The following is a 25,516-nucleotide window of genomic DNA, read 5'->3' as shown; positions in this document are numbered from 1 at the left end:
TTTTTCACTGTGGGTTCAACAGAAAATCCTCATACTACACACTGAAATTTCTTTTTAAAAATATTTGTGTGGAATTCTATGTCCTTTTATACTTTATGGACAACAGACAGTTCTGAATAAGAAATGATTCTGCAATGATTTTCTCCTTCTTGTACCCAGCAGCAAAAATCCCAGGCTCATCAGCTCTCATTCCTAACCTAATTCAGAGGAGTGCATGGGGTCTCCTTTATTTATTTAATTTATTTATTTATTTGATTTGCCAATTGTTTACAAGATAATAAGTATAAGTGTATACATAGTTGTGAATACATGAAATGGGTACATATAAGAAAAATAAAAGAATAAGAGAAACAATAGGACAGGGACGGTAGGCACGTTGGTGCGCTTATGCACGCCCCCTACAGACCTCTTAGGAAAGGGGTGAGGTCAATAGTAGACAGTCTAAGGTTAAAGCTTTTGGGGTTTGGGGAAGAAACTACAGAGTCGGGTAGAGTATTCCAGACATTGACCACTCTATTGCTGAAGTCGTATTTCCTGCAATCAAGTTTGGTGCGGTTTACTTTGAGTTTGTATCTATTGTGTGCTCTTGTGTTGTTATGGTTGAAGCTGAAGTATTCATTGACAGGTAGGACATTGCAATGTATGATTTTATATACCATGCTTAAGTCAGACCGAAGACGGCGTAATTCAAGGTTTTCTAGTTCTAGAATTTCAAGTCTGGTGGCATAAGGTATTCTACAACGAGTAGAGGAGTGGAGAACTCTTCTTGTGAAATATTTCTGGACTTTCTCAATTGTGCTAATATCAGATACGTAATGTGGGTTCCAGACTGATGAACTGTATTCGAGTATTGGTCTAGCAAATGTTTTGTATGCTCTGGTTAGTAGTGTGATATTACCAGAGAAAAAGCTACGTAGGATTAGGTTAACAACTCTTAATGCCTTTTTGGCTATGTAGTTGCAGTGGGCTCTAGCACTTAGATCATTAGAGGTGAGTATTCCAAGGTCCTTTACAGAGCTTGGGTCATCAACAAGTTCTTGACTATTCAGCTTGTATTTTATTTTCTGATTTTTTTTGCCAATATGTAAGACAGAGCATTTATTTGTTGAGATTTGAAGTTGCCATTTGTTTGACCATTCTGATACATAGTAAGATCTTTTTGTAGGGTAGCAGTATTGTCTGTGGTATTGAACAGCTTTACATCATCAGCGAAGAGAACGCAATTGCTCTTAATATGATCACAGAGGTCATTTATGTAGAGTATGAAGAGAGTTGGTCCTAGAACACTGCCTTGGGGACACCACTATTGACAGGTACTGGATTTGATAGGACGCTCCCGATTTTGACCATTTGTTGTCTGTTTGACAGGAATGCTTCTATCCAGTTATTCAGTTGTCCAGAGATACTATAGGATTTTATTTTTAGGAGTAGTTTGTCGTGTACCACTGAATCAAAGGCTTTACAGAAGTCTATGTAGATTGCGTCTATTGCTTTGCCCTGGTCGAGTTGTGTCGTCCATATGTTTTTGCAGTGTAAGAGTTGTAGATTACAGGATAGTTTTTTTCTGAAACCAAATTGTTTATTGGAGAGTAGGTTATTTGTCTCTAAGTGGAGGATGATGGATTGGTTAATAATTGATTCCATGACTTTACAGGTGGCGCAGCATAAGGAGATTGGCCTGTAATTTTCAACTAGGCTTGGGTCTCCCTTTTTGAAGATGGAGATGACTGTGGCTTGTGACCATAGGTTAGGCAAGGAGCTGGTCCTGAAAGATTTTTCAAAGATTATGCTTAGAGGTTTGGCTATGGCAGTGGATAGCTTTCTTAAGAAGTAGGCACATATTCCATCCGGTCCAATAGATAGAGATGGTTTTAGATTGCGTAGTGATTTTTCAACATTGTCTTCTGTGAAATTGATATGTATTAGATCATTATTGTTATCTGTGGTACGGCTAGGAAATACTGGGCATGATCCATTGCTGTTTACAAATACTGAGCCGAAGAATGTGTTAAAGATGTTGGCTTTAATGGTGTCGTCGTTGCAGTCTTTACCATCAGGTCCTATCAAGGGAGGGATGGACCTTGAGTCTTTTAGTTTGCTGTTTACAAAATTGTAAAAAGCACGGGTGGAATTGGTGCTTAGAAGGTTTTCCTCTTGTTTAATGTGATAATTGGTGCATTCGGTCTTTATCTGGTGGCATAAATTTTTGTATCGGTTTTTGAAATTGGCAACGTGACCAGATTTGTTTTTCCTCCAGAGTGATCTCTTTTTGGATTGAAGTTTCCTTATTGATATGGGTAATCTGCTTTTTTGTTTTGTTTTGGGAGTTGTTGTTGGTACATATAGAGGCAACCATTTGCATTAATGTTTTTTGTGAAACTTTCTGTCCATCCAGATCACACTGCCCAAGATAATAACAAGAACTTCCATAATCATAATTATACAGAAACAAAAAGAATGGAAAAGGATCATGCATGGATACCTCTAAGCCTAGGAACATACAAGAATTTCACACATTTAACATTACAGCTCTTTAGGTAGAAATTTTACAGCCACCGGCTGAAGAAATTAATGGCTACTTTTGTCCACTGTGATCTTGCCAAACCATTACGAAAGTGACAGAGATGAATAGAAAAGACGGAACAGTTCTACTAAACCTTTAGCACCTTTTCATCCCCAGGTACATAATTATCATAATTCACTTAAACATCACTAAGAATCATATTAAAAACTTTACTTGGATGAAATTCCTTCCTAATATACTGGATAATGGACACAAGCATTCAAATCCATCAGGAATATGTTCAAATGTGTGATACATAGTTTCATAATATCCTACAAACTTACTGATATTTAGATGCATATTAATTTCAACTAAAGTAAATTAAAACCATGAAAGCCAGATTAGTGCAGTGGCTAAGTCATCAGGCTAGGAACTGAGAGACTGGGAGTTATAGTCCTGTCTTAGGCACAAAGCCACTTAGAAAAAAAAGTCCCAGGCTAGTTGTAGATTTCTCCAGCAGGGAGCAAACTCAAACAGAAGCAGACATGTTACAGGTTCAGAGCAGAACATAGCTTCAGAGCTGAAGAGCTTAATATATAAAGCTACGCCTAGGCTACTTCTAGTTTCAGTTTCCAAACAGCCCTCATTGGCTGACCTTGTTACCATGCTCTATTCCAGTTCATGAATATACTGACAGTTCCCTACAAATGTCTGTGAAGATTCTGAGTCATCCAGGTCATAGTTGCCTCAGAGATGCCTTTTTCTTCCAAAAGCATCTGTACTGTTTTTTTCCTTGAGGAAGAAGTTTGCCTAAAAAATTCTCCATGTAGTTGCCAGGAGTCAAGTCTAACTTGAAGGCAAAGAAAATAAAAAAGGTCATTATTACTCAGTGGGTCAGGCATTACAGATATAGGAGGGTGACAACTAGTTCCAATTACTTTAAACCAAGCCAGATGGAATGAACTCTCAGATTTTGTTTAGATCTAGCCAGGTTGAATGGCTGCTAACAGTAATTCTGTATGTCAAAATGTGAAATATGATAAAGTTAATAATTTTCAATTGAAGTGTTTTGCACAAACAGAAGTGCAATATTTGCTCAATTTGATATAATGAAGTAAAGCATGTTAAAAAATAAATGCTTAATGTATCATTCCCTTGATTATTTAATGTATTTATGGACAAATGTATAAGCAGTGCTGCTGGTTAGATTAGAGGTGTGTTGCTAAGCAAGAATATGCAGTGTGAAGATGATACTGTGTTGTTGGCTGAGTACCTGAATGATAAGCAATAAATATTAGGTAATACAGTGTAATGAAATGTGTGGACCTAAATTTTAATGCACCAAAGACCAGTTGCAATTTATAAAAATGAAGTAGATAGAAACTTGTACAGTATTTACTAAAGATGAGAAAATAGTTTTAATATGTGCAAATGGTGATGAAAAGGCAAGAGTTTAATCTGTTCTGTTATGTGAAATGAATGTTTGCCAAAAGCTTTGAAGAGACCTTCCTGTGTCCATGTTATTATTTGGAAGTGACAATTTGGAATGCCATGAGAACAGGTTAAGTGCATTGGGAATGGATTATTTAAGTGTGGGAATATAAGAAGAGAGGGTTAAAAATGAAGGCATGAAGAAGAAATATAGACTGAATACAAAAGTGAGCAACCAATAAAAAATAAATACACTGGCATGGCTTGATCGTAGAGAGGTCAAATCAATATCCTGGTTTTTTTCATCAACATTTTCTTGAGATAGCTGGTTTCTTAGGGAGTCCATTTTATTGTCTGGTTTTGGAGATAATTGAAAATTCTATCCTTTACCCATCCCTCCAATTGCTTGAAAGTGGCAGGGACTTATTACAGTGAAAGTAAATGATCCATACCATGCGGTTGCCTCTTCTTCACCTAAGCAGAGAATATTTTGAAATTGTGAATCTAGTTTCATCTATACTTTTAAAGTGTTCTGTCAAAGATTCAAAATTGACAAAGAATTGATTTCATTTATTTTAATTCTTGAATGATTAATGAAATTGTTGAACATTTAATGGATTTAACATCAGATCCTAGTGTTCTCCAATAAGTGGAATTTTACTTGAAATCTAAGGTGTAGCAGATTATAAAGTGCACAGTAAGTAAATCTATACTTCTATTGTAATTATTAATTCAAAAATGTGAGTGAATAATTAGTTTCCAGGATGAGGTAAACTGAGCAATTGATGTACATCAAATGATTTGCTTTCTTTTCTTATCCAAGGCTATTTGTATACTAAGCTATAAGCCATAGAAAATCTCACAGGACCATCTTAAACCAACTTAATCTCATCCTCCTTAGATGGTATGGTTCTTGGCTGAAAATAGTTGCCTGTTCAGGTTACTTAGTTATATTTGGACAAGTCAAATTGTTGTTTATGATTTTCGTATGCTTCTACAAATCACAGCTAAACTAATCATACTTGTTAAAATATGAAAAAATATGGTTTTTCATTATATAACCCGAAACTGATTCTTTCAGGTTTTTTTTTAATGGTCATGTTAATTCAAAACCCGAACTTCCTGCATAATTATATCCACATCTGTATAGAGATAATTAATTCTTCATTGTCTGTAAAAAAGTCTATTGTGATCCAGTCAGTGTTAGAATTGTCTGTTTTTCTTCTATCTCAGCTTGGCTTCACAGAGCCGTATCTGAAAAGGTTTAGAGCTTTTCCATATTATTTACACTGAAATTGGAGCAGTGTAATCCCATGTTTACCTTTTTGTCGCATACGGCTTGTTTCAGAACTATGATTAATGAAAATACCAAACTATCACAAAGAGAACTAGGACAATGCATCATTTACTTGGCAACTGTTTGTCAGTACTGCAAGGGTTGGGGTTTGCTAAGATGAAAAGCTCTTACGTCGAGAGAAAAACATTTCACACTAGGGCATTATGCAGAATACCTCTTACCATGCTTAATTTTAAAAATGGGTAAACGTCACATGTTCTTTTTAAAACTGTACTCACTCTGATTGACCCAGATCTAAAAGGGCTACAAAAGTACTGGAACAGTTTAATTTTTATACCTCCCTATAAAAGTTGGGGAGATATTTTGAAAAAAAAAAAAAGCCAGGCTCTAAAAGTAAAACATGCAAGTATTTATGTATGGGTTCTATTATTATCTTATCCTATACTCTTATTTCTACTAGTTACTATATCCTATTATTACTTTTATATATTACTCATATGCTATTACTATTTTATTACTCCTATACTATTAGTAGTATAGAGCAATGTTTTCCTCTTACAGACACTGGTGTCTTTAATTTTTCTCCTGCTGATATGTCTTCTTTAGTAATGGGCAGTTGCACCTTCCCACGTTGGGGCTTTGCTTTACCACTTGTCTTTTTTCTCCAGATCATTCAATCTCTGAAGGAAAAACACCTTTTATTTAACTGCTTTTTCCAGTTGTTGCTGCTGTTCAGCTTTCAGAACACACATCCCTATTTTCCTTCTGTCTCCTCTCCTGTTCTGTGGATGCAGCTTTTATAGGGACTCTGCCATGCTGATGCTGGAGAGAAGGCTCAGCTAGGAGGGGGAGGAAGGCAGTACAGTTGCCTGCAATTTTATTCAGCAGCCTAATCTTCCAATATAAATACTAAAGGAACTAAAATGATAAAGAAAAATAAATAAATAACAATCAAAAATCTTTCTGCACCTGCTTTGAAATCTGGAAGAGAAACTTCTAGAGATACAGCTAGGGCCAAAAATCATGAGAAGTCTGGAGTCCTCAGATGATTATTCATAGATTGACGGGTAAGGATAGGCAAAGGTAAAGGAACCCCCGTCAGAAATCTGACTCTCCTGAACTAGATATGTTGCTGTGCCTAATGAGATCCTTGTCTAATTAAATAAGTACTATTTATTGCAACAAGAATACAAACTTAAATCACAAATCTTCAATATTGCTGAGCATCTTCAATAATGAGATGTAATCTGAGCCCACATTTAAATACGGTGTTTATTAAATTGATAAAGTTTGTAAATGTCATAAAATGGATCGTGTTTATGTCACAGTATATATCAGTGGTTCCCAAACTTTTTAAGTCCACCGCCCCCTTGGTGCTACAAACTCATCCTCGGTGCCTCCCACCCAGGGATGGGATTAAAATTTCTCTGGGCGTGGCCTAATTTGAGGGCGTGACTTGCTGGTCATGTGGTTGGGTGGGCGTGGCCAGGTGACTGGCAAACCAAATACAAGTGGTCCTCACTTAATGACCGGTTGTTTAGCAAGTGTTCTAATTTATGACTGGCCTCCCCAGAGCTACTTGACCTGTTTTTGGAGTTTTGACAGCTTTAGATCAGGGGTTTAAATCCCACCCCTGCCTGTGTGTGTGAGAGAGGGAGAGAGGTAGGTTGGATCAGATCTCTCTCTCTCTCTCATATTAGTGGTCTCTGGGATTTAAAAATATGAGTTTGGTGGTCTCTGAGGTCCAAAAGTTTGGTGACCCCTGATCTAAAGGGGTAAGTCTGAGAGAGGGAAAGAGAGAGAGAGAGAGAGAGAGAGAGAAGGAAGAAAAGAAAGAAAAAAGGGAAAGAAAGAAAAAGGGACAAAGGGGGAATAGAAGGGACAGAAAGAATAAGAAATAAAGAGAGGGAGGAAGGAGAAAGATAATGAGATATCTATTCTAGTCCAATCACCTTCTCCAGCAGGGATAGAAGGGAGTGTGTGTGTTCTTGTAATTTACCAGTACATTTTGATTTTGCCTTCTTTAGAATTGGTACTGTAATACATTGGGGAAAAGTAATTTTTAGGGTGGAGATCTGGTCCAATGGATCCTGTTTTAAAGCCTCAACAAAATGTGAGACCTTCCTGATAGTCTTGGCCATGTTTCGTCCACAAAACCTTTCATAGAAGCCAAAGAGGTTTCAACGTGCTGGCAAAGATGTTTCAATGTGGGAAAGGGCCTCAGTCTAAAATAGGCCTTATTCAATCTGATACATCAGGTCTCTCTTTCTCTTTCTCTCTCCCTCCTTCCCTCCCTCCCAGACTGGCTTTGCTCTACTTTCCTGATGTGCCTGCAGGGCCAGCACTTCGAACACCCCCCTGCCGCCTCTTAGCGTCCCCAAGGGGGCCGGCAGAGGAGTACTAAGAGGCAGCAGGGGGACGTTCGAGGTGCCCTGGAGGTTCACCCATTGACTGTAGCACCGCTCCGGAGCCAGCAGCTCAATGGGTGAAGCTGCAGGGCCGGCTGGCACCTCGAACGCCCCCCTGCTGCCTCTTAGCGCCCCTCTGCCAGCTCCCTTGGGGACGCTGAGAGGTGGCAGGGGGAATAACGTGCGTCGAATAACGTGCCACCGCTTCCGCATTGGAGACGCTGGCTCTGGAGCGGTGCTACAGTCAATGGGTGAACCTACAGGGCCAGCGTCTCGAACACCCCCCTGCCACCACTTAGCATCCCCAAGGGGACCAGCAGAGGTAAGAGGCAGGGCATGTTGAACGCGGCCACAGCGGCACATAATGTGCCACTGCTTCCGCATTGGAGGCACCGGCTCTGGAGCGGTGCTAGTCAATGGGTGAAATTGCAAGGCCGGCTGGTGCATCGAATGCCCCTCTGCCGCCTCTTAGCATCCGCAAGGGGGCTGGCGCTAAGAGGTGGCAGGGGGGCGGTGCATCAAACCTGGCCACACGTCAAATGTGGCGGCATGTAACATGCCACTGCTTCTGCATTGGAGGCGCCGGCTCTGGAGCAGTGCTAGTCAATGGGTGAACCTGCAGGGCCGGCCGGCACCTCAAATGTCCCTTCCGCCTTTTAGTGGCCCCTGCCAGCCCCCTTGCCTCTTAGCGCCCTCCTAAGGCATCCCACTGCCCCCCAGGGGGCAGTACCACCCACTTTGGGAACCACTAGTATATATGAACACTGCAAATCTCAAATATTTCTCTTTTTCTTTGTATTAGTTGGAATATAAATTTTAAAAACTATATTCTTGAAGATATGTATTTTGTTAAGGAAATAAATACTTTGCACTTGTCAATTATTACTTGTACAAAATTATACCTGTTTTAAAGCAAATCTGATGGTTTCAATGAATAAAATCCCAATTTACCTTATTTTTCTTATTCCATTTAAATTGTCATAAAGTTATGTTTTGGAAAAACATTTTATCATTTAACAGTTTAGTGAATATACTTATGTAATTTGACATTGATTTCAGTGGTAAAAGTATTGATTTTAAACATCTCCGCATAAAGAAATTTCATTTACATTTTATATACTTAAGAAATGAACAACTAAAATAAAGTGCAATAAAGTTTCAAACAATTCTATACTTTAATACTTTTAAGAAAATAAACTTTAAATAAAACTACACACACACACAAACACCCCACATCATTAATATTCAATATACCATCATTACAATACATTGTTAAATTTACATTGTTAACCAAAGCTAAGTAGTGAATAGACACTACTTAGGATTACTTCAAATAGAAACTCCTTTCAATATTTCTCACCTATTTGTACAAAATGTAATGTAGGACTTTCTACTGCATAGGAAATATACAATTGACAAAAGAATTGCATGGGCAGGTCTGGAATTATTTCTGGCACTTGGTTATGTTTTCATCAACACTCACATGGTATATGGACATTTAAACTAGTTTAGTGCTGCTGTGTTGATTTTCACTGTCTCAAAATTTTATTGGCACAATATGGTACCTTCTGTTTAGAAAGTGCTTTTATTCCTATAATAATTATAAATCTAGTTTGTCAGATGAATATAAATGTTAAATGTAATTTATTAAATGTAATTATTAAATGTAATTTAAAATTTTCTGGGCCAATAAAGTAAAATTGATATTTGTAAAAGAGCAATGTAAAACCTGTGAGTTAAAATTGGAAGGAAGACTTTACAGACACTATGCTTCAGATGCTACTGCTGTGCACCCATCCCTGAGAGAACAAGCAGACAGCCATGGAAGTCCTTTAATACAAAAAAAGGTATCACACAAAAATAAGGATAGTGTACATTATTTGCTCAATAACCTAATGAATTTGCAATCAGGAATTCTGGTAAAAAAAAAGGACAAATGAATAACTATATGAGATATGCGCTAGACTCTCTCAATATTGGGCAACCCATTGGAATCCAAATACAAAATAAGCATTTCATTTAGCACTATATTAAAACCATATTGAAAATTCTGATGTTTCCCTTTCTCTGTTCCAATTCAATTTAAAATAATTTGCTTTCAAATTTTATTTCAGAGGAGAGAATTTTGATTAAATTCACTTGGGCAAAGAATGTTATTTTAGTCATGGTCATAGGTATCTATGAATGTCCCGTCCTTCACTGTATAAGGATCTCTCCAGCATTTTGCAGCTTACTAAGAGATTAGAATTTATGGACAACCAGGAGGATTAATTGCAATGCTGAGATGTAAAATAGAAAACACCTCTTGCCAACTCTAATCTGAAAGCTAGGAAAAAATAAGGCCAGAAAAACAAACACAAAATAAATCTTCAAATTTGATAAGATAAAAAACATCAGATCATTTGCAAGGGGAAAATATTCATTAACGATAAGGCTGATTCTGCACAAAGTTAATATATGAACCCATCCACAAGCACAGTCCAAAAATCAATCACGATTTTGGTAAAACTATTTCTGGTGACTATTATTTATAATCTACTTCCAAGATAAATATTTTACAAGGCAGTTTGCAAGCAATTATCAAAAACCATAAATAAAAAAGCAAATAAATAATTGTAAAAAAAGATCCAGGTATCCTTCCTACAGTTGGTTGGTGGAACCTTTGTTAGGTGATAGAAGAGAGCAGAGTCCAGTCAGAGGATGTCTTGAGAATGGTCCTTTCTCTTCATGTCAAGGATTTCTCTAGAAATCCTTCCCAATGATTGCCCTCAACAATTACTTCATAAAGCTGATAACATTGGCATAGGGAACAATGCCCAAACTAACATAGTTATATTTTCTTTAATGATAACTATTATAAATGTACCATTTTTAATACTATTTGCAGAATGAAATCCTCAATACTAGATGTCATGCTTTCTGAGATGGTAATACTCCCTGAAAGTCCTATTATAAAAAAGGGAATAGCTGTAATTGGGAAGCAAAAGGGTTAAGTGGAATGAATACCAATAATAGTAAGAATTGAGTAGTATCTTACAATTATGTGGTTACTAAAATACCACAAATAGAACTTACTTCAACTAATATTAGAACAGAATGAATGACACAGTGATGATCAAACAAATTAATGCTGTAATTCAGCATATTAACAAATGTTTCAAATTGTAACTATAGATTGTCTAAAAGTCTCAAGATGATAATACTATTCAATCATATATACTGATGTCAAATGGTGATCTTCCATACATATCCACAGGACTGAGGAAACACTACATAAATACTGTATATGAACATTTCTATATAAATACTTAGTGGGGAAGTCAACCTAGCCTCTCCCATGCACTAATAACCAACAGCACATTAGCTATTTGAGGTGAAAAAAATATTTAGCAGCTGGCTGGTTGAGTTTCTGTACACAACATTCCTGTATGACAATTACACAGCAATATCTAATTAAAAAATCCCGTTAAACAGAGACACAAAATCCAGTTCCAAAGATTGTAAATTATTTCTGTTTATTATTCAAATGCTAGATTTTTCAGAACAAAATAAAGCTTTCATTTCTATTGTATAAATATTTCTATAATCTTAAATTGGTGTTATAGGAGTAATTCAGGGTGGAGGAATTCACATTTACTTATACCCTATTGATTTGGTATAATCCAGGAAGGAAATGATGTTTTTCTTACTGCCAAACACTGTAAACAGGTATAAAATAGTTCTTGGACTGATAGTTACAATTCTAGAATATTTTCAGCGGACTCATGGCTGTTTCCTATCTGAGTCTAAAAGGGAAGCCTGGTTTTGGACATGGAGAATTTCTGTGGGTGAATCTCTGATTTTTCCTTCCACTCATAAGATTCAGAGGTATTTGAGAAAATGTAATATTTTGTCAAGGATCCACTTTCTTTTTTAAACTCAGATTATCTCTGTGTTTAAATTATATATATCATTGATATTTACACTTTTTTCTTATACTAAAACATAATTTGCAATTTCTGTATGTATTAAATCTTATGTATGATTATAGGCATAGGAATGAAAGCATATTTTAATGCTTATAATTTTAAGGAAAAGAATCAATCAAAGACTGCAGATCAGAGATAATGACTGCAGTAGTTTATGGTAGATTAGAAGCTGTTGTGTACTTTCTGCATGTGAAATACAAGAATATATTAAAAGAGGGTTTGAAATTTAGTTTTGTTGTTGGGTTTACCTGATAACTTCTTTAATGGTAAGTAGTTGGCAGGTCAAATTAGTTGGGCAAATAGAGCTGTACAAGTTTATAAACAGTAGACCTATTTTGCAAGGGGAAAAATTATTGTTGAAATATATTTAGCAGTAATCAACTGGGATGGCCATATATGTGCATTTTAAAAAACATAGCTTTGTTGTTTAGTTGCTTTGCTGTTGAAATTTGTATATCAACTTTGGAAATATAATTTAATAAAGGAATGGAAGCATATTTTTCTAGGTATTTTGCATAAAAGACACCCAGGCTTCAACATAGGTGAGTACATAGACACAATTTTCTATTATGAGTCCTCCACATCACACTTGCATTTTGCTTTGCATTTACCAGGTATAATTTGTGGTAATGATTGTGTTATGAGATCTGTGTCATTCATTCTGTCACTAAATTATTACAGTTTCCCTTACATTTTATGCACAATCTGCGCTGATAAGATTTATATATTCAGTGAGCTTGTTTGTTTTAATAAGTATTTGTACCTATGCCTCAAACAAAAGTATAAAAAACATTTAGTGATAAGGCATGGATACCAGTTATTGGGAGAAAAGAAGTTCTATTTAGGTGCAATTAATTTAGGTTAGTTCAGTTTTAGGATTAGACTATTTACTTTAATGGCAAGCTCTCTTATTTTGCTAGCATAATACCATTACAATCATGTAGTATTTAAGCCAGTTTTATTTTTTAAATGTCCTTATTTTATATTTCTATTAGACAATGAAAGCAGTCCTATGAGTGGTGGCAAATAATAATAGTAAACCAAGAGTATTAAAAGATAAGGACACCCAATAAACAGATAATCATGAATGTTACTTCAGTGGAAATACACTGATTTTTATAGTGCTTAATAAATTCTCCCAAGGTGAGTTTTCTGTAGTACCACATTCAATAAAGAAAAGGTAAAGTCTCTTTTGAGTTAAGCTTGATTTCTGATAACTTCATATAATACTGATTTTAAAAACTTAGCCTTTTCTTCTCCCAAATATTAGTTTGTTCATATTTATTATATAGCAGTCTTTTTATCAGGTACAAATACAACAAGGCAAGATTAAGAGTTTCTAAAAGTTAAGTTTAGTTCAAAACTTTACTTGGCAAGTAAAAAATATCCTAGATATAAAATTTCATAAAAGTATGGTTTTAAGCCACAATAGTGATCATTCAACTGATCATAATGATTAGATACTATAAAGTATCTAGAATTATAATCTGGGGATAACCAGATATGTAAAGTGCTTGGAGTGACTTTCAAAAAGAGCTAGTTACAATTGGGTATGGCAATGTTCACTGTACCTTTAGGCATTTTTTAAAAGAAGTATTACTAATGATATGCCACATGGTATTCAGCTACAGTATTATCTGAACAGCATAGGTTCTCCTCCCTCCTAACCCAATCTCTAAAAATACTAATGCTGTGTTATTTCAAAAAGAAAAACACAATGGTTCCACATGGTATCTTTCACTATTCACTCCAATTGTAAACAAGACATATAGATTCCCTGACTTGTCCTGTTTCAGTGACACCGCTTAAATAACGTAACTTTGCTAATTGTCAATGCACATTTTGAAAAAGTACCATCATTTTGTTCCTTTAAAAAAAAAAAAACATTTATACTGTAGATTAAGAAAGGAAGTTTTAAAAGTGACTGTGCGCTGAATGTAAAGCTTCAAATTCTTTTGCCGCCTGTCAGAATTTCTTTGTCCAGATAATAGTGATAGTCACAGAAGCTGATGATTATCCTGGCAGATAAAATCCCAACTGAAGGTGGTAGCTGTTTTCTTCCTTAGAAAGCTTATTTTTTTAAGAAGATCTTCCCAGCTTTACATACCTTGTTTACTTACATTTTTGTATGTTAAGTTCTTTAAACAATATGAGTATGTTTTCCCTTATCCCTGCAGAAATCTGATTCCACACTTGTTCTTTCCACTGTTAAATATTAAATAAGCTTGTGAATACAGCTAATTGCAAGAAATGTATATTCTTAAATTCACTGAATGATCCCAAAAGCAGTTTGTTATTAAAGAGTGAAAAATATTCCAAATCCTTTCTTTCAAAATCCATCTCTATTGAAAGTGCCTTTGGTTAAGAATTTTTTCCAACAATTGGATTTTCTCTACAAAAGAAAAAAAGAACCTTATGTAACTATTTGTTAGAAACAACAAGTTAAAAATTATTTTTCACTTACAATTAATGCTGTGTTTTCTGACAACAATAAAATTTCAATTTTACTGATCCCACTGAGCAGACTTAAATCCACCTGGATATCTGCCACAAATAAAAGAAAACTTCTGCATTCTACAGTACATAATCTGGATGAGGGATCAAAATTTAATTCAGTGCCACCTTAATTTTACAAAACCAGATGCAGTTTATATAATTTGAATAATGACCTTCCTATGGAAAGGAAAAAACAAGTACAAATAATGTATTTTCATATTTAATAGTTGGAAATACTGAACACTTCCTCTCCCAATTAGTCCGTTAAATCAAGGTTTTACTGTATTAAGATTTGCAGAATGAAGGATGTGGTCTTAACTGCCTATCTGCCCTCAGAGATAATTCCAAATTCTAAGCACATTGTATCCCCAAAACTAGTCAAATTCAATTAAAATTAGTTGGGGATTGACATGGAATGCATTTAGTTGTAATATATTCTCATTTTATTGTGGCAAATCTGTCACTCTGCTTCAGAATTTACCTTGTTCCCAAATTACATCTTCTAATATGTTGTAAAGGACAGGACAAAATCCACTTGCTTGATTTCTAATCACCTGCCCCCAAATTTGAACTGATTGCAATTCATCCTTGTTAAAGATATAGTAAATAATATGTTAACATTTACTTGAACTATCTTTCACAACCAAAACCTATTGTCATGATTTATCTTGGTAGTTATCTTGAACAACACATAATATATTAGATGACTATGTGGTCACAGAATTACATTAACATACAGAAGCAGTTTGTTAAAGGACAAGCCTGTTGTAATGGTAGAATTACCTACAATACTTACTCACTGCCATATTTAGCACTAGATGATCTTTTCTCCCGATACTTATCATGATGTAGATCCAATTGTTCTACAATTGATATTATTTGCTGAAGAGTTTGAAAAGTTGCTACTGAGTCCTCAATTTTGAAATTAGAATAATCATCTGGCTCTTTCTGTGGACCTTGGTAGACTGCTATACTTCCACAAGCCTCTAGAAATAATATATTAAAGTATTATGAAGCTTTAAATGTTCAAGAAACAAACTTTCTATATCTTCAGACATAGGTTTTGCCATAAATGTGATTAATTAAAATAATGAAGAAAGGTATTTTGGGGGCATAACAGAATACCGTTTCATATTAATTCACTAATTCATCAGTGTAAATAAAAGGAATTTAAATTGTTATCTGGACTGATAAGTAAAAACTCTTCCATGAAAAAATGTAAAAGGATCAAAAGGATCGATATTATATTCTTCTTTCATAAATCTGTAAATTCTATCAAGCCTAAATATCCAGGAGACGGCGCTGAATCACATGATTTCTTGATTTAATGGACCTTATATATAATGCATAAAAACTAACCTCAAGCATACAATAAAAGAAGCAGTAGCCCAACTGGATAAAACTTGGTTCCCAAATAACGAACATAAAATATAATCACTCCCTAGTTCTGCAATTCCGTATTTGCTACTCTGGGAATGCTTTTGACTTAGTTCTACTTGAGCCTTTAAAGTCACAAATATCACTTCCACTATTGCTACAGTTGGATGGATAAGCTCAAATTAAAATTTATCTGGATGTAATGGAGATTCAGCTTCAACAGAGATTTCTCCCTTCCACGTATTAGCTTATTAAATGTAGAATTTACTTACTAACACATATACAATAATTGAGATGTACACTTTGAGAACCACATCTTGAATACAGTGCATTCAGTAAGTAATCAGACCCCTTCACTTTTGTCAATTTTGTTATGCCACAGTCTAATTCCAGTTGTTAAAATTCATTTTTTTCTCATTAATCTACACTCCGTATCCCATCATGACAAAACGAAAATAGAAGTTTAGAAATGTCTGTAAATTTATTAAAAAGAAAAAACTGAAATATCACATTGGCATAAGTATTCAGACCCTTTGCAACGATCAGGGAATGATTATATTTGATGTTCATTATTTGGGAATCAAGTTTTATCCAGCTAGGCTACTGAAATTTAGTTCTGGTGCCTCATATTTCTCCTGATTGTTGCTGATATGTTTCTACACCTCGATTGGAGCCAACCTTTAATAAATTAAATTGATTGGGCACATAACTCTCTAAGGAAGGCATCACAGCTGACAATGCATAGTGTAGCAGAGCAAAAGCCAAGTCAAAGGAACTGCCTTTAGAGCTCAGGCAGGATCTGGGGAAGGCTACAATAAAATTTCTGCTGCACTGAAGGTTCCTAAGAGCACAGTGGCTCCCTAATTCTCAAAGGGAAGAAGTTTGTCACAACCAAGACTCTTCCAACCACTGCACCTCCACTGATCTTGGCTTTATGGCAAAGTGGCTAGATGGAAGCCTTTCCTCAGTACAAAACACACGAAAGCCTGCTTGGAGTTTGCAAAATAACTCTCCAGACAAGATTCTTTGGTCTGATGAAACCAAGATCGAACTGTTTGGCCTTAAATTCTAAATGTTTTATGCCTGGAAGAAACCAGGCACTGCCCAATATCACCCCAACCCTGAAGCATGGTGCTGGCAGCATTGTACTGTGTGTGTGTTTTTTAGCAGCAGGAACTGGGAGACTGGTAAGGGTTTAGGGAAAGCTGACTGAAGCAAAGTACAGGGGCATTCTCAATGAAAACCTGTTCCACAGTGCTCAGGACCTCAGACTGGGCTGAAGGCTCACTTTCCAACATGACAACGATTCTAAGCACACAGCCAAGAAAACATAGGGGTGACTTAGGGAAAACTCTGTGAATGTCCTAGAGTGGCCCAGCCAGAGCCCTGACATGAACCCTGATGAATATCTCTGGAGGGATCTGAAAATGGCTGTTCACTGATGGTCATCATTCAACCTGAGCTTGAGAGGATTTGCAAGGAGGAATGGCAGAAAATCCTCCAATCCAGGTGTACAAAGCTTCTTGCATCATACTTAAAAAGACTCAAGGCTATAATTGCTGCCAAAGATGCTTCAAGAAAGTACTGAGCGAAGGGTCTGAATACTTATGCCAATGATATTTCAGTTTTTTCTTTTTAATAAATTTACAGACATTTCTAAAATTCTGTTTTTACTTTGTCATTTGGGGTACTGTCTATAGTTTAATGAGGAAAAAAATGAATTTCAATGACTGTAGAATAAGTTGCAGTGTAACAAAATTGACAAAAGTGAAGGGGACCTGAATACTTCCTTAACGCACTATAACTGAAAACAAATAATGGAATTTAATCACAGAGTTTTTCTTTATTTTATACTTGAAAGAAGCAACTGTGTTTACAATATATGGAATGCAAACAAAATGCATCCTTTTAAAAAAGCCCCCAAGGATCAGGGACTCCCAAATGGGTATAGGGTATTGTAGTGCTGGGGTCTGAGGAAGAATAGCTGGGTAAAGCCTGGCAATCTATCATTTTTGTCCAACATGAGTTTTGATTTGAGCCAACTTTTGAAAATTATCTAGAATGGATATGGGATTACCAATTTGGACAATAGCTAATAGCTATTAATATTACAAAACTGATTGTGTTATGAGTCTTTCATACCTTGCATTTTTTGGAGTTTTGGCATACTGATTGCGAAGAGTGAGTAGATTCTCTCTGTTTCTCGATCTCCATCTATTTCTATCTGAACGTCAGCAGGTACACCCCTTAAGTTAGAAATACAAAATTTTACAAAATGTTATTTTTAAAGGAGATTCACTAGTTATATATTATGCATATACAAATAAAGAGAAAACAAGTAATGCAGATGTGCAAAACTTCTAGATCCGTGATAGCGAACCTGTGGCACGCATGCTGGAAGTGCGCGTGAGCCACCTGCCTGCCAGCTGATTGTCGGGTATCTGGCGCATGCACGGGAAGTGTGGAAGACGCACGTGCATGCGCAGAGATGCATGGCGCAGGGGGTCACTTGCTCATGCGCAGGGGTACGCACACATTGCCTTCTGGGTGCTGGCATGGGAATGTGCGCATGTGCAGTTTTCGGCACGGGAGCCCAAAAAGGTTAGCCATCACTGTTCTAGATCATTTATACTTACAGCTGTATCATGATAGGTAGGAAAGCTTAATATGTAGCCTACCAGAATTAACTGAAACAGCCAATATAACATTAGGGTTAAAAATAAGAAAAGTATTAAATTTAACTCTCTATTCTGTAACTGCTTCAGGCAGAGAAATGCTCACTAAGCAAGCATCAATCAACCAACTCTCTTTTTAGTAGGAATAAGATTGAAAGCTTCCGGTGGTGATGTGAAGTCGGAGCAGCACAGGGAAACAGAGGCGAGGTTCGGTTCTGGGGGGACCAGCAAGAAAGAAAGGAAGCTTTGGAGGCGACACGGGGAGGTGCGATCCCCCGCCGCGCTAGGAAGAGACCTTCAATCCTGATGCCGAAGAGGCCAGCTTTCATGGCTGAATCAGAGGCTTGACGTCCCACAATACAAAAGAAGGAAGTGGAGAGTGTGAATGGTGCAGTAAAAGCAGTGGGAATAGAAGAAATTTTCAAGTCTGGATTTTATGATCGATGAGGAGGAGGTGCGAAGAGCAGCATTGAAATGACTCTGACAGCTCTGAGTGGTAACAGGGCAGAAAAACAAAAGGAAGAGCAGATCGGGAGGAGGGCAAAATACGAGACCAGAGGCAGAGACACGGAAAGGAAGAGACAAGACCAGTGAAATAGAAGAAACTGAAAGTGCTCTGCTGGATGGAGAGAGAATGGTGTGACTGGAACAAACGTGCTGAAATTTCTTCCCTTAGCATTTGGTGCTCCAACGGCAGAAGAAGAAAGAACCGGGGAGAAAGGAAGTTGTAGGAGAGTGTCAGTGCAAGTTTAATAAGACTGCCATTTTGAAGACACAAACAGCTGACTGTCAGTTTCTTTAGTCCTACAGTAAGATTTAAAGAACTGCACCTCTGAACTTTATAATCTATACAAACTAACAGAAATCTTCTATGTAAAATAACTTTTTCTTGAGTTAATTTTCACATTGACACCTATATTTATACTTAGATTTTTACCTATATTTACATCTATCTCTTATATATACATTGACTGAAACTTAGTAATAATTACATCATCATAGGATTGTTGATTGTTATTTATTGTTATTTAAAGATATAGTTACATTTATTTTATATAGATATACATTGATTGAAACTTATTGATAGTTATATATTTATATTTTTATTGTCATATATTGTCATCTAATAATATAGAATATATTTTTTCTCTATGATAGACATATATTGACTAAAAGTTATTGATAGTTATTTATTTATATTTATATTCTTATTGACTGTTACTTATTGGTATCTAACCCTACTGATCAATTTACAAAATAATACTACTACTTAATTAACCAATTAAATTGCCAATTAATTAATGAAGAGATTGTATTGAAGAGATTGAAAAGATTGTACCTGTAATAAGATAGTTGGTACTGCTTTTGGTATTGACCTAAACAGAGAATATTAAATCAGAAGATTGTATTGTTTAGTTAGTATCTAAGGTTAGTACTGAAAATATAACATAGTATACATCATAGTATATCAGAATATAGCATAAAAGAGTAGAGCTAAAGAAAAAAAAGTAAAGAGAATATTGGATAGTGATTTTGGAAAAAATAGATAAGATATTAGGAGAGCAATACAGAATTCTAAAGGAAATGACTAGCATTACTACTACCACCCAGAAGACCAGGAAGAAGACCACACCAACAACAACAGCAGTGATTGCATCTCCAGCAAATCAGAGATCAGTAGAAGGAATGTTTACATCAGAAAAATCAAATCCCACACCAAACATACAAACGATGCAGGCTACACTATTAGAAATCCAGGAAACCATGGTGAATTTACAAGAGAATATGACTAAAAACCATGGAGAGATGAAGATGGAAATGGAGGAAGTAAAGAGAGAAGTCAAGAGCAATATTCAGAAACTGGATGAAAAGGTAGGCTTGATACAAGATGCAATAAGGAAGAATGAACAACAAATAAAAATGACTGAGAAAAGAACAGAACAAACAAAGGAAAAATTAGATCTGGTGGACCGGAGAATGAGAGAATGTAATAAGAAAGTAAAAGACTCATTGATCCAACTCAAAATGGAGCAGGCCTCCTTCTATCTGAGGTTTCAAAATGTGGTGGAGTTTAAGGAAGAAGACCTGGCAATAGTAATGGCGGAAATAATAGCTGAGACAAATGAGAAAGAATTAATGAACTGGACAAGGTTTTTTCGAGTCTATATGAATTATGCCAGACACTATAAATTCCTGAAAGAGGTCCACGTGCGCTTTGCCCGGAAAAAAGTGACATTATATACAAAATAACTAGGGAAGAGCCGATGGTACAAGGAAATAACTACCTTAAAACAAATCCCAAAGAGAGTCCGGGAGCAAAGAAAAGATTATCGTTTTTTAGCTGCCCTACTCAATAAGAGTCATATACTATTCCGTTGGATAATACCAGAAGAAATGTTGGTATCATGGCAAGGTAAAAAGATTAAAGTCAATACATTAGACAAGGCACAAGATGTCTACGACCAACTTATCGGCTTAGAAGAAACAAGTAGTAGCAGGGAGGAATTGGAAAAATAAGTCAAGAAGATCAGCCACAGGAGAAGAAAGATAAAGTTCAAGAAGAAGAAAATAAGAAGGACGAAGAAGAACTGCAAGAAGAACAATATCCCAAAAAGATACAAAAAGCAACAGAAAACCGAGAGTAGCATAAAAGTAAGGGAATGGAAAACAAAGTGAAATTATTATCCTTAAATATAAACGGATTTAATTCTTCAGCTAAAAAGAACCAACTCTTTAGAAAATTGGTAAAGCAAAAAATGGACATTTTGTGCCTTCAAGAAGTACAACTTAAAAAACAGGAGAAAAAATATCTACAATGCAAAAAATTAGGAGAACTTTACATATCTTTGGCAGTAAAAAAAGAAGGGTGGCAGTGTATATTAGAGAAGGAATAAAAGCAGAACTAAAATATGTAGATTCAAAAGGGAGATTATTGATGATAGAAATAATATTGGAACAGAAAAGTATACTGATAGTGGCTATATATGCAGCTAATAGTCGACAAGGGATTTTTTATAGGAAAGTACATGAGAAAATAATAGGGACAGGCAGAGGATATATGTATGATAGGTGACTTCAATGCAATCATAGATATACAAAAGGATTACAGCAGTGACCAAAAATATAAAAATAAAAAGAATACTCTCCCTAAATTCTTCTTTGACATGGCAGAAGAACTAAATTTGATAGATATTTGGAGAATTCATAATCCAGAAGAGAGAAAGTTTACCTTTTATTCTAGCCCCCATAAATCCTGGTCAAGAATTGACATCGCGTGGATAAGTAAAGAATTAGTGAAAGATATAGAAACTATAGAAATTGCACCAAATGTATGGGTAGACCATAGTCCCCTAATATTAATATGGAAGGGACAAAACAGGGAGATGGATGCTGGACCCACAAATTCTGAAAGAAAAGGAATATACTGAACGAGTAATAAAAGAATTAGAACTATTTTTTAAAGACAATACAAAATATCACACATCTTTACAGAATTTGTGGGATGCAACGAAAGCATACATAAGAGGGGTAACGATAGCTTACAATGCAAAAAGGAAAAAAGAGAAAAAGAATAAATGCATTACAGGATGAGATTAAGGATTTGGAAACCCAACTACAAGGGAATGAACAAATTATAAGTAAACAGGTATTGGCCAAATATAAATTAAATATATTGGAACATGGGGAAAATCTAAGAGCATTGAAATTTGTTCAACAAAATTACTTTGAGCATGCCAACAAGCTGGGGAGGTGGCTTGCTTATAGATTAAGAAAAGAAAAAGAAAAAACAAGGATTCAGCAACTACAGGAAAAAGAGGGAAATTTATAATATAATATGGAAAAGAAAACAGAGATTGTATAAGAGTTCTTTAAAGAACTCTATAAACAAGAGGATACTACAGAGGAAAAAAATACTCACTACTTAAACGGGAAGACCATGTCAGTACTAATAGAAGAGGATAGGGTAAGGTTAAATAGAGATATCACGATAAAAGAATTAAGGGAGGCTATCCCTTAAAAAACAATACAAATAATAAAACGCCAGGAATGGATGGATTGCCAGGGGAAATCTATAAAAGCGCAGGAGAAATAATTGATCCAATACTTTTGGAAATTTGCAATGAAGTATTAATGGAAGCAAGGTTACCAGAATTGTGGAGAGAAGCTTATATTGCCCTAATAGTGAAGGAAGGCACAGATACCACACATGAATATCATGGCAGAAAGAATGAAAAAAATATTGAATAGTAAAATGCACAAAATGGCTTTTTACCAACAAGACAAATAAAAAACAACATAAGAACAGTAATCAACATACTGGAGTATTATGAGGCTCATCCAGGAAAACAGGCTGTGCTAGTTTTTCTGGATGCCCAAAAGGCTTTTGACAGAGTAAACTGGCAATTTATGATTCAGCAAATAAAAAATTTGAAATTTGGAGACAGATTCAAAAAAATGATAGGCTCAATCTACTCGGTTCCTAAAGCACGTATATTAATTAACGGGGAGTCTACAAACGTATTTGAAATAAGGAAAGGAGTACGGCAGGGATGCCCACTTTCACCTCTGCTCTTTATCTTGACACTAGAAATTTTGTTGATAAGAATTAAATCAAATCAGGAAATAAAAGGTTTAAAGATTAAAAAAGAATATAAGGCTCAAGCATTTGCTGATGACCTTGTTTCTTTATGAAAGAACCAATAGAATCAGGATCAAAATTAATACAGGAAATAGAGAAATTTGGGGAAGTAGCTGGTCTAACAATTAATAAAGATAAAACTAAATTGATAATGAAAAATTTAATGGATAATCAGAAAAAAAATTAGTGGAAGAAATAGGACTACAAATTGCAAAAAAAGTGAAGTATTTAAGCATTTCGTTTACAGCAAGATGCTCAACAATAAGAGTACAATTACATAAACTTGGTGCAACAAATAAAGAAAGACCTAGAAAAGTGGGACAAAATACAACTATCTTTGTTAGGGAGGATCGTGGTCGTTAAAATGAATATCTTACCAAGATCACTTCATCTCTTTCAAACGATCCCAGTAAAACTGGATAAAAAGGTTTTTTGGGGATTTAAACAAAATGACAAGATTCGTTTGGGCAGGTAAAAGAGCAAGGATTAAATTAGTTCACTGCAGGACAATAAGAGCAGAGGTGGATTTGGACTCCCTGCCTAGGAAACATATTATAAAACAGCAGTTTTAACATGGATCAAAGATTGGGCCAATTTAAGAAATAAAAGAACTTTAATTTTAGAGGGGCACAGTTTACAAGCGGGATGGCATCCCTTCATGTGGAATCCAGGAAGTAAGACTCAAGCTTACTTCCACAGACATATAGTGAGAGACTCATTAATACGATATACAGATACAGATAATCAGAGTTGGAAGGGACCTTGTAGGTCATCAAGTCCAACCCCACCGCCCAAGTGGGAGACCCTACACCATTTCTGACAAATGGCAATCCAATCTCTTCTTGAAAATCTCAACTGATGGCGTTCCCACAACTTCCGAGGGCAAGCTGTTCCATTGGTTGATTGTTCTCATTGTCAGAAAGTTTTTCCTTATTTCCAGGTTAAATCTTTCCTTCTTCAGTTTCCATCCATTATTCCTTGTCTGGCCTACAGGAGCTTTAAAAAATAGCTTGACCCCTTCCTCCCTGTGGCAGCCCCTCAAATATTGGAAGACCACTATCATGTCTCCTCTGGTCCTTCTCTTTACTAGACTAGCCAAGCCCAGTTCCTGTAACCGCTCGTTGTATGTTTTAGCCTCGTCCCCTAATCATCCTGGTTGCTCTTCTCTGTACTATTTCTAGAGCCTCAACATCTTTTTTATAATGTGGTGACCAAAATGGATGCAGTACTCTAGGTATGGTCTTACTAAGGCTTTATAGAGTGGTATTTATTAGTACTTCCCTTGATCTTGATTCTATCCCTCTGTTAATACAACTTAGGATTGCATTAGCTTTTTTGGCTGCTACTGCACACTGCTGGCTCATATTTAGCTGGTTGTCCACTAAGACTCCAAGATCCCTCTCACAGTTACTGCTTATTGAGCCTGGTTTCACACAGTCTATGTGTGTACTTTTGGTTTTTCTTGCCTAAGTGTAGGACTTTACTTTTCTCTACATTGAATTTCATTTTGTTAGATATGGCCCAGTGTTCTAGTCTGTCAAGATCCATCTGGATCTTGAGCCTATCTTCTTGGGTGTTAGCTATTCCTGCCAGCTTAGTATCATCTGCAAATATGGTAAGTTCCCCTTCTATTCCCTCATCTAAGTCATTAATGAAGATATTGAAGAGTACTGGGCCTAAGACGGAACCTTGTGGCACCCCACTGCTTACTTCCCTCCACATAGACTTAGACCCATTAAGGACTACTCATTGAGTACGGTTTGCCAGCCAGTTGCAAATCCATCTAGTGGTGGTGCTATCTATTTCACTTTTTTCTAGCTTACTAAGAAGTAGGTTGTGGTCTACTTTATCGAATGCCTTGCTGAAATCTAAATATATTACGTCCACAGTATTTTGCTGGTCTACTAATTTAGTCACTGTGTTGAAGAATGAAATAAGATTGGTTTGGCATGATCTGCTTTTAACAAACCCATGCTGACTGCTAGTTATTACTTTACTTGTTTCTAGATGTTGGCAGATCTGTTTTTTTATTATCTTTTCCAGTATCTTCCCGGGTATTGATGTTAGGCTGATTGGTCTATAGTTTCCTGGGTCTGTTTTTTTTTTCTTTTTTGAAGATGGGAACCACACCAGCTCTTTTCCAGTCCTCTGGTAGTTCCCCGGTGCTCCAGGATTTTTGAAAGATATGGTGCAGTGGTTCTGAGATGACCTCTGCCAGCTCCTTTAAAACTCTGGGATGTAATCCATCAGGCCCCGGAGATTTGTTTTCATCAAGATCAGACAGGTGTTCTCTTACTATTTTTTTTGCTTATTTTAACTTTTATTTCTGATCTGTCTTTTACAGTTATGTTTTTGGTGGGTTGAGCTATAGTTTCTTTTTGCATGAAGACAGATGCAAAGAATGAGTTAAGCAGTTCTGCTTTCTCTCTGTTGCCTGTTACTTCCTTGCCATCTTCTCTCTTTAGTGGACCGACTGTTTCCTTGATTTTTCTCGTTATTTATATGTTGGAAGAAACTTTTTTTATTATCTTTGACTTTTGTTGCCAGTCTTTGTTCGTTCTGAGCCTTTGCTATCCGAATACGGAGAGAAATTAAAAATAAACACTACATAAAAATTCCAGGATGGGTATCCACCATGGAGGCATTGACACACTCCAATGCATTGGAAATCGGAAAAATAGTTAGCTATCATGAACCTTTAGATCCCCAAGGAGTATTAAAA

General features: G+C 36.0%; 1 protein-coding gene across 2 annotated transcripts in view; it reads right to left on the bottom strand.

The window, feature by feature from the left end:
* Positions 1-11,139: 11,139 nt before the first annotated feature.
* RASA2 (RAS p21 protein activator 2) overlaps positions 11,140-25,516 on the bottom strand; it is a 57,909-nt gene continuing 43,532 nt past the window's right edge. For both annotated transcript variants that reach the window (XM_026664516.2, XM_087965097.1), the window contains 3 exons: positions 17,623-17,726; positions 14,900-15,089; positions 11,140-13,999 (listed from right to left, as the gene is read on the bottom strand). In XM_026664516.2, the coding sequence (XP_026520301.1) occupies positions 13,969-13,999; positions 14,900-15,089; positions 17,623-17,726 (325 nt within the window). In that variant the 3' untranslated portion in view covers positions 11,140-13,968. The remainder of the gene's footprint in view (positions 14,000-14,899; positions 15,090-17,622; positions 17,727-25,516) is intronic.

This window comes from Notechis scutatus, chromosome 4, assembly GCF_049901735.1.
Source record: "Notechis scutatus isolate UNSWTSFEM ecotype Mainland chromosome 4, rNotScu1.2, whole genome shotgun sequence".
In the NCBI taxonomy this organism is placed as follows: Eukaryota; Metazoa; Chordata; class Lepidosauria; order Squamata; family Elapidae; genus Notechis; species Notechis scutatus.
Note: the sequence above shows the minus strand (reverse complement) of the source record. Positions and strands in the feature narration are given on the sequence as shown.